This window comes from Amphiprion ocellaris, chromosome 23 (assembly GCF_022539595.1).
Source record: "Amphiprion ocellaris isolate individual 3 ecotype Okinawa chromosome 23, ASM2253959v1, whole genome shotgun sequence".
Taxonomy (NCBI): Eukaryota; Metazoa; Chordata; class Actinopteri; family Pomacentridae; genus Amphiprion; species Amphiprion ocellaris.
In genome coordinates, this window is record NC_072788.1 from 14,310,995 (window position 1) to 14,326,200 (window position 15,206).

The window sequence follows — 15,206 nt, forward strand, 5'->3', positions numbered from 1 at the left end:
GTGTTGCTGTGGGTGTAACTGGTCAGTCCAACTTGGGAGCAGGATGTGGAATGTACCATCTCTTTACAACCCACAGCTGGATGGGGCTCAGACAGATAAAGTCACTGACTAAGATTCTGTCTCAAAATATTTAGGGACACTGTTTAGTACATTTGCACACACAACCCTTTGCACCCAGGAGGCTTCGTCTGTCAACTCTGCAACAAGTTATTAAGCCATTTTTTGAAAGTTGTCGAGCATGGCACTTCTATAAAATAAGCTGTCTGGTGCTCATTGGACTATAATGGACATATTGTTTGGTGTGCTTTGCTTCTGCTGCACCAGATCTGACAGAGTGTATCTTATGATCTGTCCACTATTAAAAAAACTGTAATTTATTAATTAATCATTTAATTGCTTGCGATGTGCCCTTGAAAATAGAAAACAATTAATTCAAAGTTGGACAATTGAAACTGATCTTTATATAAAAAGAACAAAATAATAACAGGCAAAGCAATGGCATGTACAGGACTGAAGAAGCATTTCCATTTCACTAAAATTCCAAAAAACAAATCTAACATTGAACAATTTTAGCGATAAATATCAAATGTCAGTGTTGATGGATGTGGATTCAACATCAGACCACACCCCTGAGAGACAGACCACGCCCCCTCTGAATTGAGCAGCAGCTGTCTCTGTGGCGCAATCGGTTAGCGCGTTCGGCTGTTAACCGAAAGGTTGGTGGTTCGAGCCCACCCAGGGACGTTTTGTTCTTAAGCAGCTGAGCATTGTCGTGGGGAAAACATCTTTCTCACAGTTATGGGTCAGAGACCTTTGTACCTAACCCTGCACTTCCGTAAAAAATATTCCTTGTTTCTGTAGAAACAAAGAAATTTGACAGACTTGCGGTTGAGAATTTTAAGAACAAGAATAATATCACCATTGTCAATGACCGATTGTGTTCTTTTATTTACTTTCTAATGTACCTAGTTCACTATGATGTTTTTGATTAGGAAGTAAAAGTGGTTGTTTTTCCTGGAGTTTTTCAAGCCATACTGTGACCTGGAGATAAGAAGGAGACCTATTTTATTTCCTCCCAAGTGCCTCTGATCTATAAAACTCAAGCCTGTTCAGTTTGGCATTAAGGAAGTAGGGCTGTAACTGGCTTACTTTAGGAATATTTTATTGTGAGGACATTTGTACGTACCTAAAAATCATGACATTTATTACAGCTTGCTGAATCTTTATTTTGCTGCACTGTATTTTTTCTTCTCGTGTTTTTTTTTTTTATTATTCTGTGCCAGTGAAAGGCGCCTAAAAATACATTTAAAAATTTGACTTGAAGGTCAATTTCTTCTTTTTATATAAATTTTTCTAAATTTGGTAAAAATGTTAACTTACACTGAAGGAAAAACTGATTAGAAATTGGAGGTGAAAGGTCATTTTTACCTCAGAAACACATTTTTGGCATTAACTCAAGAATTGATGAGCTAATTAAAACAAAATTTCAAAGATGCATGTATGTAACAGGACAAAATAACGAAGTGATGACATTTTATATCTAAATAGTCGGCAGTCAGTATTACTATGACTTCATAATGTTCCACAAAAACAGAGTGGAAGATCGTGTCTCACATCTGGTCGGATTTGTTGACACTAATCTTGGGTGCCCACCTGTTAAATTTCTTCATTACTATATACATTAGTCTGGATAGATGTAGATGATGGAAACTGCAACTTCACAAGGAGGTAGCACAAGTTTTCGTAGCAGTCTGAAGGTTCAGATTGTCCAAACTATCTCACCAGCTGTATGGACGGATTGAAAGACATTCATGATCCCCAGAGGATAAGCTGTAACGCCTTTAGATGATCTTTTGGCTTTTTCATTTCATAGCTTTTAGTGAACAAATACCTCACTAATGACATTTACACTGGCCTCGGCTGCAACGATTTCTTGTGGTGTTTTACAAAATGAATATTAGTATTCTCAACTAAGAGGGGCAACATGGCGAACATTTGACATTTCACATCAGCATTGTGTTTGTGATCGTAAGCACTTCTGCCCTGAATTCTATTTTGAAGCACTAAAAAAAGTAGTGGTCTTTAACCATGTATGCAATGTATTAATTTAGTATTGTAAGTCATTCATGTTTATCTTGCTCCCAGTTTGTTAACAGCTCATTGTTTGTTCACAGCCATCGCAATGACTGAAGTCTATTTCAGTATGTTTACTTGCTGGGTGAGTAGTATTATTTATTCTTGCAGTCTTTGTAGTGTTGCTCATTTTAGGGTTTTAATTCCATCTCTCCAGTCACAGGTGTGGTGGGTGTTCACTGACTTTTCATGGTGGTGTGGTTTATGGTGGCATATTTACTGGTGTGAGGTTTCTCATTTGAAGTGCTCGGTGCGTGTTATCATTTCCTGCTCCACAAAAAGGTGTTTGCCTTCCCGGTCTGCCCGTCCTGTCCTCGTCTCTTGTTTTTTAAGTGTCTGAGTATTTGTTCTTAATAAACAGAGAGTTGTGCAACAAAATTCTCAAATTAATCATGTGGTTTCTGGACTGTCAAAGCACTTTAGACCAGCACATAGAAGCGCTTCCTGATTTAATGCCTCTGTCAGCAGGAGGACATCATTTGTGTGTGCCTTTTGAAAACTGTTCCAAATCTCTGTTGAGAAATAAATCTGTTTCAGGATGTGACCACGCTTCGAGCTTGCTTTGGTTTCAGGACAAAAACAACTTACCAGTAGTTAAATTGACAAAAGCACAGTTTGGGTTTAATTATGTGGCTGCTTTGTCAAGATTAGACAATGCGACCTGTGAAAATTCTCTGAAGTATTGTAAGATGCTAATACTACAGAAACACTGGCAGCAGTAAATATTCTTTATCTTAGTTCCTGATAGTTTTAGTTCTTTAAGAGTATGTGCACGACAAAATGTTTCATAATATCCTATCGTCTATACGAGCACATATTTGTTAAAATCACTACTCTGCTTTCAAAGTAAGAGTAGATGAATGAAATATTTCCAGGTTTCTAGTCTTTTTCTGTGAAAAAATGACAATAATACTACGTAATTAAGCAAAAACTACCAGATTTTTGGGCTGTGACTAATGTTTGGTCTGAGGCAACAATGTGAATATGTAATTATAACCGTAAGTTACAGCCTACTACCCTGTTAAATGGCATTTTCTTGAACAAAATGAAGAAAACAGTGGGCAAATGAGACAAAAGACATAACCCCAGTAACTGCTGTGACTGTTGTGACAGCAGTTCGTCAGCTTACCCTGAAAATCGTCCCAACTGAGGTGTGATCAGTACTTACTAGTTTATACACTGATATAAAGTGACTGATTGGCCACATTAAAACCACCTGCCTAATATTGCATATGTCCCCTAGTGTGGCAAAAACAGCCCTGACCAGTCCTCTTGAATTGTCCTGTGGTGTCTGGCACCAGGATCCTGGCAGCAGATCCTCTGGGTCCTGCGGTTGCCTCCATGAATGGGGTTGCTCTGGAGGAAACTTTGTCTCTACACAAAATAATGTTCCTATACAACTGAACTGCATTCTTATTTAAGTTTTGAAAGAAACATAACTAGGACTCTCATCAAGGAAACCAGCATTAGCATCATATGTGGGACCATTATTTTGAGACGTAAGTTTAAATCGGTGTTTACTTTTGGTTTTCAGTTGCTTTTTGGCTAGGTTTAGGCACCAAAACTACGTGGTTAAGTTGAGGAAAATATTGTGGTCTGATTTACAATTTAACAACAATAAGTACATGTTAGAAGCTTGGTTAAGTTTAGGTACCAAAATTACTTGGTTAGATTTAGGAAAATATTGTGGTTTGGATTGAACTACGAACCTTCCTGTTTGACGCTTTTCCATTCTCTCGGTTGCCACAGTGACGAATACTGTCCCATCCAATATGTCAGTGTTATGCTGAAAAAGAACAACAACAAACCAATTTGAGATACATCTGTGATACGTGCATCTCCTTCAGAACATAACTGAGAATGCAATGTTTAGTTGTATATAAATATAATTTTGTAGAAATGTTGCCCAGGGCGATGCTGGCTATTGGAATTTGGGAAGTTTGGCAGCCAGATCAGTAATTTTGTTGAACCACAGTTCAAAAGCAATGTCTGATTTTCATGGGTTAATTTTCATAGAATTTTTATTTATTATTACTTTTGTCAGGTTCAAATTATTTCTGTGACCATTGTGGTTTTTTTTTTTTCAATAACCGAGGGGTATGAACAATTTTGTCCACGTGTGTATTTCATGTTCCTCAAGTCATTAGGGAATGACTTGAGGAACATGAAAAAGAGGTGAGCAATATTTGTAGAGAGGCAGATGACATTGTCCTGCTGGGGGAGTCCACTGGTATTGCTTTATGGGCACTAATATAGGTGGTTTCCCAGCAGAACCTTGCATTCTGTCGTTTGCTTCGCCTGTCAGTGCTTTTATTGTTGTGGCAGATTAATGAATACTAGTACCACCATCTTCTCTCATCAGTGCTACGACGTGACTGCTGCTCCTACAATAATTTCTCCGATACTACTTCCTCACTATTAGGCCTGTTTTCTGCACACACTCTGTGGACAGTTTTATTTTCCATATTGGCACTGATACAGTGGTGAAGGGTAATGAAGAGCAAGAAATGAGTCCAAACACTATAAAAATCAAAACTGCTGAAGAGCCAGTGTAGGCCTGACATTATGTATATACAAGATTTCCCTTTCATTCATTTGTTTAATCATCTGCTGCGTGAGAGTTTCCATCAGCAGCACTCAAAACATGAACATAAAATACAGTTTAATTTCCTACTGAGTCACAGAGATGTGCACTCTTAATGTTTGGAGTCAACTGAAAAAAAAGAAACTTTATTGGCTGTACGTCCATTATTTTTAAAAGTGAATCCAAGTCATGACCAGAAAAAATATCCCCACAAGCCTCACTGTAGGAGCAAAATTACAGAAGTAACACTGCACCATATGGGTCTGTTTCCCATTTCAACCACTAGCACTTATCTTCTCGATTGACCAGTTAATTTCAGGGGCAAACTAATCAGCAAATGCCGATGCAAATTTACATGATACATTAAAGAGAGCAACGGTGAGCTTCAGTGTTGACGGTCGAATTTTTGGGCTGTTTTTTTATTCATGATATGGACTCTTTTAGATGTCGGACAGCCTCGTGTTTGGAGGGAATTGCTGGTGGTGCTGCTGCAGGGAGTCCAATAAAAGTAATTCGTTTGACATTTACAAAAAGCAGCACCCATGTGAAAAGGCATCCATCATGGTAATATTCACAGAACACTTAACAGACCTCAAAACAACTCGGCTTGGGTTAATGGCGCCAAATCAATACGGCTGATTCAGTCCTTTCCATAAACAGGGTTTGTTTTTATTAACCCTGCCTGGTGCTGGAGGAAAGGGTGAATCATAAAGAACATGATCTAATGTGAGTGTGTGTGTGTGTGTGTGTGTGTGTTTTCATGGTAGTGACTGGACAGGACATGAGAACACGTTGTACCATGTATACAGCCAAGGTGCACTGACAGCAGGCCGCTCTAACCACAGGTCTGATGAAAGCATACTGGCTCTTCACACAATACAACAACTGTTAGACGACTAATGCACCTCTGTTTCACACTATGATGAATTACAGATCACAAATTCATGTCACTATCATTCTAATTTTTATTTTTGCTTGATTTAGTTGTTTTTCTGATATTGTTGTATTTAAAGATGTAAATACGATGACGTGTGGAAAAGGCAGAGTATTATTTTGGGTTATAAGGAGTATACAATCAATAACAGCAGTTCTACTCAAAAAAAGTTAGTTCTGGTCTAGTTGTCATTAGAATTGTATATAATTTAATGTTCACACTTTGCTGAGAAAATCAAGGATTGTCCTTGTTGATGTCGGCCGAAAAGTTAGGCCCTTCTTACAATAAAGATCATGTGATACGATCCAGAGCTCCAGAAACTTACTAAATGTAGTTGGAGTGGGATTTTTTCACAAATGCTGTTCCCAATTTCAAGAATAAACTCTGAAACTAACAACTGTTACAGATAATTGGTTTCATTTTGAAGAAACTGTGAACACACTGAGGAACACACAGTATGTTTAGATGCTTTGATAACCGAGATTAAAGATGTGCTTCCTCATTTGACTTTCAGTTCGAATTTTGAAACTTCAGTCCCACACTACTGTAATATTTAATCATTTACTCATTCCTGTTTCATATCATCACATTATCCATTATAAAATGAGACTTATTCTTACTTGGCGTGTTATTTTGGTTTATTTGCATGTATGTTTTAAATGCAGTGCACTGAGTTCTCAGGGCGGCAGCAACAAGAGCATCATTTTACTTGTAGGTAGAGGAAACAGAAGTTCCACACATTAACCACAGGACAGCATCTGCCAGTTCAGAGCTACACAGTTCTGCTAAAGGAAGCATCTGTGTGTCTTTACACTCATACACCTGTTCTGTGCTTGTCCAACATGTGCACACATGAATGAATCTTTGCAACTCTTTAACATGCATGTGTGCAGCATACGAACGTGCAATAATGAGTCGTCTGTATGTGTTTTGCAAGCATGTGCGGGTACAAGCGTGTCATGACAGCTCAGCGTGCCGCCTTCTAACTTCCTGTCATCTTGAATGAGAACAAACCACAGACCGGCCACGTGACGGAGCGGGTCTGTGACTTTCTGTGTTCAGTCTGCTGGATCTTGTAACTACCAAAGTGTTTCTGTTATCTTTCGCCACAATGCTGATGAAATTCTTCCTGTAAAAGAACCAAAAAAGAGGAAGAGGAAGGACAAGAGGAAGCAAAGAGGACGTAGATGTGATGGACACGACAGATGAGAACTGCAGTCCAGTCACGGTCACAAATGGTGGTGAGTTTAGTTCCAATGTTTTACATATTTTGCTTGTAAAGTGCTATAAATTTGAAAAAAAAAAGCTTGAACAGATGCAACTTAGTGGAGCTGATAATTACATGCCTTACTTTCTGATTGTAAATGCAGTTTAATCTTGAAGTATTTTCTCATAAATCTAGAATTTGACAGTAAAATATAACAGTCCTGTTGTAGATGTAGAAGAAAGGGTTTCAAGTACTGTTTTTATTGTAAAGTAGTGACTAGATGTCTGACTGCTGCCATGTTTCTGTGTTTTGTGTTATTCAGCTTATCCAGTACGGTGCACTGAGGAAGTACTTCTCCCTTTCTTCATAGATGAGAGTCTGCAGGCTGCCATGGACTCACGGCCTCCTCCTGCCTCCCACAACACCCCCCCTGCTCTCCCAGAACTTCGACTGGTCCTCCTGGGCAGGAAAGGAGCCGGGAAGAGCGCGGCAGGCAACACAATCCTGGGAGTAGCAGGAGGGTTCGAGAGCGGGAAGCCCACAGAGGAGTGTGTGAAAAGGCGAGCTGATGTTTCGGGGAGAAAAGTCACAGTGGTGGACACACCCGGGTGGGAGTGGTACTACCCTCTGAACAGCACCCCCAACTGGGTGAGGAGAGAAACCTTGCGGAGCGTGTCGCTTTGTCCCCCTGGACCTCACGCTGTGCTGCTGGTTGTGAGATCCTGTGCTTCTGTCACAGATGACTACATCCTGGAGATACAGCAGCACCTGGAGCCGCTGGGAAAAGAAGTGTGGGAGCACACCATGGTGCTGTTCACCAGAGGAGATGAACTGGGCCTGGGGTCCATGGAGCAACGGATCCTGACGAGTGGCCCGGCGCTCCAGAGGCTCCTCAAGAAGTGTGGCAACAGATACCATGTTGTGAATAACCGCAGCAAGGGGGATGAGATGCAAGTGAAAGAGCTGATAAGGAAGCTGGAGGAGATGGTTCATGGGAAGAAGGATGGGAGCAGCCATTTAGAGATGGACAGTACAGTCCTGCTGGGTCTGGAGGCAGATGGAAAGAGACGAGCCAGAGAGAGGAGAAAGAAGCAGCGGCAGATGGAGGCGCAGATGCAGAGAGGGACCATCAAAGCCGCTCTCATGAGTGAGTTCTTCAGTTTGTTTTATTTATAAAACTTCACAAGTCTCAAGTAAGATGAGATGAGATGAGGCGAGACGAGGTAATAAAAAAATAACGGCAATGTTTCTGAATCTAAGGTAATTAATAATATTCCACATGACACTGAAACTGATAATGCACAAAGTATTGAGAAAACTGACTGATTATTATTATTGTTCTGATTTAAGTGTCCGTTGTTTCAGCTGTCATTCTGCAGAAATGAGAGTTATACAGTTATACATACATGAAGTCATCATATTTCTGAATCACTGTATTTTTCATATAGTTGCTGAATCAAATGAATGACACTGAGTCATTGCCTTACTTTTATGACTTGAACATTTCCTGTGTTGCTGACTTTAATATAATTCATTAAATATATGTAACAATGTTCACAAAAAAGACGTTTAGACATGCAATGTGTCTAGTGTCAAACAGCAGACAAAGAATGCAACAAACTGGAAAAAATGTCGAACTTTAAGCAACTACAAGTAAATATTTTTTCTCAGGAGTCAAGTGGCCAGAAATAAGACTTGGACTTGTAGTAAGGCAACGTTATTTCACTTGGGGACCAGAGCTAAAATGGAGCTAAAATGAAAGTAACTATTAGACATAAAATCAACCAAAAATCTAAAACTGAATGCTCATGTTTGTCTGCATCTGACAAATAAATTGGTTTATATATTAGTGGGTTGCAATTTTGAAATGTGTCATCTTGTTTTACTATGTTTTTTTCTGCCAGTCAAATGGCAAAAGTGCTGATTATGTACTACTGAAACTGTGGGGAATAACACCTGTTTTAGTGTGCCAGTTTTGGGTTTATGACTAAAATATTTACTGTAGATTTTAAAATATCTTTGACTGAAGGCATTCATTTTCAGCATGCAAGCTCAGATAAACTCACTGTGGTTACCTGCCCAGCACCAAGCAGCAGACAAAGTTAGCAACAAGCTGGTGAAAGAAAACTAAGAAGAAGATGAATAATGCACTTTCTTAAAGCAAAACACATGAACAATTTAGTAAGCCAATAAAATGGTGGAAGCTCTGTCTGCTTGTTTTGACCCCTAAATGCCAAAAACATCAATTAATGCAGCTTTATCATAGCTATTTTTTTTGGTATCAGAACACATTGTGTGAAAAGGCTTTTACTGAAGATCTGTACCTTTTTCCCTGCCAGGCGATGGTCCTCAAGGCTCTGAGCTAGATGCCCACCAGTCCTTCTCCAAAGCTCCCCGACGTCTGCCTGAGGTCAGGCTGGTTCTTTTGGGCGAGCGTGAAACTGGGAAGAGTTCTGCTGGGAACACCATCCTGGGAAAGATGGACTTCTTCCATGCGGGGGCAGTAACGGAGGAGTGCATCCGTCAGCAGGCAGAGGTGGCCATGCGGCTGGTGACTGTGGTGGACACACCTGGCTGGGAGGCAGGTGTGGCTGGTGCTACACCTGAGCGGGTGAAGAGGGAGATCGTCTGTAGCGTGGCCTTGTGTCCTCCAGGGCCTCACGCTCTCCTGCTGACTCTGAGAGTGGACACACTGGTGAGCGCAGGACATGTGAGGGAACATCTGGAGCTCCTGGGTGAGGGCGTTTGGAGGCACACCATCCTGCTGTTCACCCACGGAGATCAGCTTCGAGAGGGGGTGGATATCGAGCAGCACATCCAGAGTGGAGGCAGAGACCTGCAGTGGCTGCTGGAGAAGTGCAGGAGCAGATACCATGTCATCAGCAGCGTAGATGGAGGAGGAAGAGGAGGCCCCGCTACATTGACGGAGCTCCTGGAGAAAGTGGAAAAGATGGCAACAATGAACAGGTGTGAAGCTTTCTCCCGTTTGGTTCTGGAAGTCAGGGATTTGAGCCGACAAAGGAACGAAAAGTTCAACCAGCGCCTGAAGGAGATCGGAGATAAGATGCTTCGTCAGGAGGCAGAGCTGAAGAACATGAGAGAGAGGGAGATGAAGAGCATCAGATGGTTCTTTGACAGAAAGAAGAAGGTGAAATCGCCAGGGAAGGCCGACATTCAAAAGGAAGAAGAGGAGGATGAGGACAGGAGGGCTGGCGAAAGGAGGAACGATATGGGCGAACTTGAGGAGAGGATGCGGTGGCTGACAGAGGACAGAGAGAGAGAAATTCAGGATTTGAGCATAGAAAATGAGAGAATCCGTGTAGCACTGAACCAAAGTCGACGAGAAAGGGATGAAATGATGCTGAACTTGGAACTAAAAGAGAGAGAAATTGAGGAGCTGAAGGAAAGAACCGATGAGCAACAACTAAAGCTTCTCGACCTTGAGCGCGCCAGTGTTGAAATCGAACATGAGAGAAAGCAAAGAGACGAAGCCATTAGAGTGAAGAAACAAGAATGGAAGAAGGAATTTGAGAAATTGGAGGGAACTACAGAGCTGCTAAAGAAAGAGAAAGCTGAGTGTATTGAAAAACTTGATTCTTTAAAGGAAGAAATGAAACAAACTATAATACACTATGATGATTCACTTGAGAGGAAAGCACAAGAAAAAAAACAGGCGATGGCAGAGGTGGAGGAAAAACTAAGAGGGATAATGGAAACAAAATTGCTTGAAAAAGATGAAGAGCTGGAGGAGCTGAGAAAGAAAGCCTCAGAGGAAAAGCAGAGAACTCTAGACAAAATAAAACAACATGAAGAAGATATGGAGAGTAAATTTGAACAACTGAAATCAAAGCATGAAAAAGAGATGGAGAGCAAAATGCAGGACAAAGAAACTGAGATAAAAAACATAAAACTGCAGCATCAGGAAGAGCTGGCCAGAAAAATAGGTCAGATGGAAAAACTAAAGGTCCAGCAACAACAAGAATTTCAGAAGAAGCTGAGAGAAAACGCAAACGATATGGAAAAGCTCAAACAACAGCACAACGATGAAATGAGGGACGCACAGCGAGAAAAACAAAGACGGATTGCAGAGCTGACAGAGCAGTTTGCTAAAGAAAATAAGGAACATGTGCAAGCAAAAAACAAAGAGATAGCAGGGATAGAACAAAAGCACATTGCTCAAATGGAAGCAAGAATGCTTGAAAATGAAAAAGACAAGGAGGCTATTCATCTAAATCACAAAAAAGACACAGAACATCAGATGCAAGTGAAAGAGAAAGAGCTACAGGCATTGAAACTGTGGCATCGGGAAGAGATGACATTAAAAATGAATGAAATGGTAAAACTGATGGAGGCACAGAGAGCTGAACATGAGGGGGAAATTACAACAAAAGTGAAACAAAAGCAGGAGGATGTAGAAAAGATTCAACAACAGTATTCTGAAAAATTAAGGCACATGGAGAAAGAGAGACAAAGAGAGACAGAGGAGCTGAAACAACAGCTCGCAAATGAAGTAGAGAAACAATTGCAGGAAAGACAAAGAGAGATAAGAGACTTAGAACAAAAGTATGCCGCCCAGGTAGAACACATGAAGTTAGAAAACATGAAAGAGAAGGAAATGATGAATCAAAATCATGAAAAGTGCATGTTGCAAAAGCTGCAAGAGAGAGACAGACTAACAGAGGAGGTAAGATGCCAACTCAGGAGTGAAATTGAAGAAAGTGAAAAGGAAAAAGAAAGATGCAGGAGGGAGATGGAGCAAACAGTGGAGGAAAAGACCAACGAGATTGAGGAGATGAAACTGCACATTACAGAAATGAAGGAGAAGCTGCAAGAAAAGGAAGAGAAAGAAAAAGAAAATTTAAAATACAAGAAAGCAATGGAGCAACAAGTGAAAGAAAAGGAAAAGGAAATCAAGGAATTGGAATCAAACGCCAAAGAAATGACAGAAAAACTGCAAAAGAAAGAAATCGATCATTTAAAATACAAAGAAGACATGGAGGAAAGACTGGAAGAAAGTGGGAGAGAAATAGAAGTGATGAAAGAGTCCTTAAAAGAGCTTGAGAAACAACTGCACCGAAGCGAAGAGGAAAAAGAAAGATTCAGCTTAACTCACAAGAGACAGATGGAGCAATCCTTAGCAGAAAACAACAGAACGATAGAAAAGTTAAAACAGCACATAAACGATATAGATGAAATCCTGCAAAGAAAAGAAGAAGAGAGAGGGGAAATTATTCTAAGCCAAAAGAAAGAGGCACAGCAACGACTGCAAGACAGAGAAAGAGAGATGGAGGAGATCAAGCAACAGCTTTTAAATGACATGGAGAGACAACTGAAAGAAAAGGAAACTGAGGTTGAAAGCATCAAGCAGCAGGCCGACTCCACAGAGGCAAGATGGAGGGAAGAGCAGAAGAAGAAAGAGGAGCGAGAAGCAAGTGAGATGAAGAAGCTGCAAGAAATCATTGATGAGAAAACAAAAGAAATAACACAAGCGCATCGTCTTCTTGCACAGAGAGACGGTGAGATCGATGAGGTGCAAAAGACATGTGCAGCCTACTTAAAAGCAATGGAAGAGCTGAAAGAAAGCAATGAAAACAAAGCCTCCAGTATCACTGAGATGCAGCAACGTCATACAGAGCAGGAGAGGAAAAAAGATGAGGAAATGATAGAAAAACTGCAGGAGAAAGAAGAAGAGCTTGGCCGCCTGCAGCAAAGAGACACTGAAAATGAGAAGGAGATCGTCCAGCTGAGGCTAACTATCGAGCAAACGAAGTCAGAGCTGAAGGGTCTCACCAGCAAGATGGAAAAGGAAATGACGAGCATGATTCAGGAATATGAAAATGAGATTGCGAGAAAAAACGAGAACATTGAATCAGTTGCAAAGGAGAAGGAAAGCACTATAAGTCGCTTGGAGCAAGAGAAGCAGCAAAGCATTTTGGTCGCCACTGAGAAATACGAGGAAAGTCAAAAGAGGGTTGAGGAGCTGCAGGAACAAAATGAGAAGATGAGGAAAGAGGCAGACAATCTTAGAATTAAATGTGAGGAGATGAAGGAGGAGAGTGAAGAAGAAGTTAGGAAACATCTCAGGGGATGTGAAGAGAAAGTGAAGAGCATCGAGGCTGAAATCCAAACTATTATGAAAGAACGGGATGTGGAGGTGAAAGCATTAAAGGAGGCCAACGACAAACTACAAGAAGAGATAGAAATAATGAAGGAAAGAGAAGGCAACAGTGAGAAGCAGGTGAAAGAGTTGAGAGAGCATTTTGAGAAACAGCTGATGCAGAAAGAAAGTGACCAGAGAATGAGGGATGAGGAAAATTTCTTAACAAGGGAACAAGTTCTGAGTAGAAATGAAGAAGAGCTGAACAAAAGAGGACATGACCTTGATGCAAAACAAGAAGAACTTGTTGGAAAAGAGATAAAGTTGGAAGGTAAGGAAGAAGAACTCAGAAAACTGGAAGCGAATCTAGAGAGAAGACAAAAAGAGCAAGAGGAGAAAGACAAACGTGAGCAGCGTGAAGTGAATTTGAGAGCGCAGAATGTTGAGAAAAAAGAAATGGAGCTAGAGAGCTTACTTAAAGCTCTGGAGGGCAAACAGAGGGAGCTCAGCTGTCATGGCCAAGATCTGCAGAAGAAGGTGAAAGGACTGAAGCATCAAGGGAAGGAGCTGAAAGATAAGGAGCACCTCCTAAAAAATGAAGAACAGGAGTTGCTCAACTGGAAGTCAGAGCTGCAGATACAAAACGAGCATGTGAACTCTACAACGCAGCAGTTAGATGAGATGGGAAGAGATCTAGCTTTGTTAAAGGAGGAACTTCACAACAAGGAGAAAAATCTGAAGGAATCACTTCAAAAATTGAGCAAATGGGAGCAGAATCTTAAAGAACGGGAGGGAGAGTTGTGCAAAAGGCAGCAAAGAGGTTTCGAGAATGGACAAGACATGCCTGATGATAACGTGTTTGAGAGGGATTCTTTCGATCTGACGGCTGCCGCTGAGAGCTCTGCAGACAGTTCACCTTTAATGTACCAAGAAGTCAGCGAGTTTAGAGAAAAGGGAAGAGGAAAAGAGTCAGATAAAGAAGAAAGCGCAAAGGATAGGGAGGATCAGAGGATGAAAACAGCATTGTCAGACACAGAGAGCAGCAACAACTGTCACCTTGAAACACTAAAAGAAATGATGGATGGAAAGGAAGGGATAAGAGGAAGGAGGACAAAAGTGGAAAGTGGAAAGGTTATCAGTGATTTCAAGTCTCTGAGTCGAGGAACAACAAACAACAAAGACTCTCCTGGATCAGATCTGAGAGTGGTGGTTCTTGGGGAGACCTGGTCTTCTCGCTCCCCAGCTGGAGTCACCATGCTGGGCGGAGAAGTGTCCAAATTCGACAGATCTACCTTCAGGCCTTGGAGAGGAGAGATAGCTGGACGACGTCTCGCTGTGGCCGAACCACTCGGTCTGAGGTGGCGAGACGGACCCGATCCCACAAACGTGTTTCAACGGAAAAGCATTCTGGACAGCTCTTCCTGGTGTCACCCAGGTCCTCACATCGTCCTCCTGCTCATACCCACCTTCTTAACCTGCACACAGAAGTACAGAAGAGCCATTGAGGAACACATGAGTTTGCTCGGGGAAGAGGTTTGGCAACGCACACTGGTGCTGTTCACATGGGGGGAGATTTTAGGGGAAAGCGCAGAGCAGCATATCCTGAGGAACGGAGAACTGATGGGGCTTGTAGAGAGATGTGGGGGAAGGTATCATGTGTTAAACAGCAAGAACAACAACTCCATGATCGAAGGATTATTTGAGAAGATAGATGACATAGTTGCTCTGAACGGAAGAGAGCAGTTTTTGTTGTAAAACTGTAATGAAAATTAATGAATTTATCATGTAAAACTGTGTTTTTTCTTATGTGGATATATTTGATTAAATTTAACTAGAAATGAAGAAATTCTTGCATATTAATTTTGGTAGCACACATTTACATTCATTTTGAAATTGGAAATTACTCCCTGTATCACTGCTACATCTAACAAAGGCCTCAACTGGACATTGACATTGTGTATTTTAAGCATATCACGGGTCTTTTATTGTGAAATCCTGACAAAACAACAGTAGCAGAGCAAAAAGTTCACTAAAATGCAGTGGAAACACACACAGTTAACATCTTACTGACCAAATGATTCATAAATATTCAAGATTTATTCATTACTCTCAAAGACCATATGTAATTCTGCATAGGCTCTAAATCCAGCATGATTTTTCAGACAAACCTTAGCTGACCTGTACCGTCACCTATTAGGAGACTTTCATGTTTTCTCCACAAGATGGGGACCTTGTGTCAGTGTAGAGATTT

At 41.0% G+C, this 15,206-nt stretch overlaps 1 protein-coding gene and 1 non-coding gene across 3 annotated transcripts; both read left to right on the forward strand.

Annotated features, from left to right (window-relative positions):
• Window positions 1-670: 670 nt before the first annotated feature.
• trnan-guu (transfer RNA asparagine (anticodon GUU)) lies at window positions 671-744 on the forward strand. Its single transcript has one exon. It is a non-coding gene; the product is annotated as a tRNA-Asn (tRNA).
• A 5,941-nt stretch (window positions 745-6,685) lies between these two features.
• si:dkey-185m8.2 (trichohyalin) lies at window positions 6,686-14,793 on the forward strand. Of its 2 annotated transcripts, none has more exons than XM_023287836.3 (3): window positions 6,686-6,892; window positions 7,181-8,005; window positions 9,198-14,793. In XM_023287836.3, exons 1-3 carry the CDS (start codon window positions 6,844-6,846, stop codon window positions 14,708-14,710), a joined length of 6,387 nt encoding a protein of 2,128 aa, XP_023143604.2. In that variant the 5' UTR covers window positions 6,686-6,843; the 3' UTR covers window positions 14,711-14,793. The 2 variants fall into 2 exon arrangements, with proteins under 2 accessions (XP_023143604.2, XP_023143605.2); XM_023287837.3 differs by having other exon boundaries at window positions 7,229-8,005.
• Window positions 14,794-15,206: the final 413 nt, after the last annotated feature.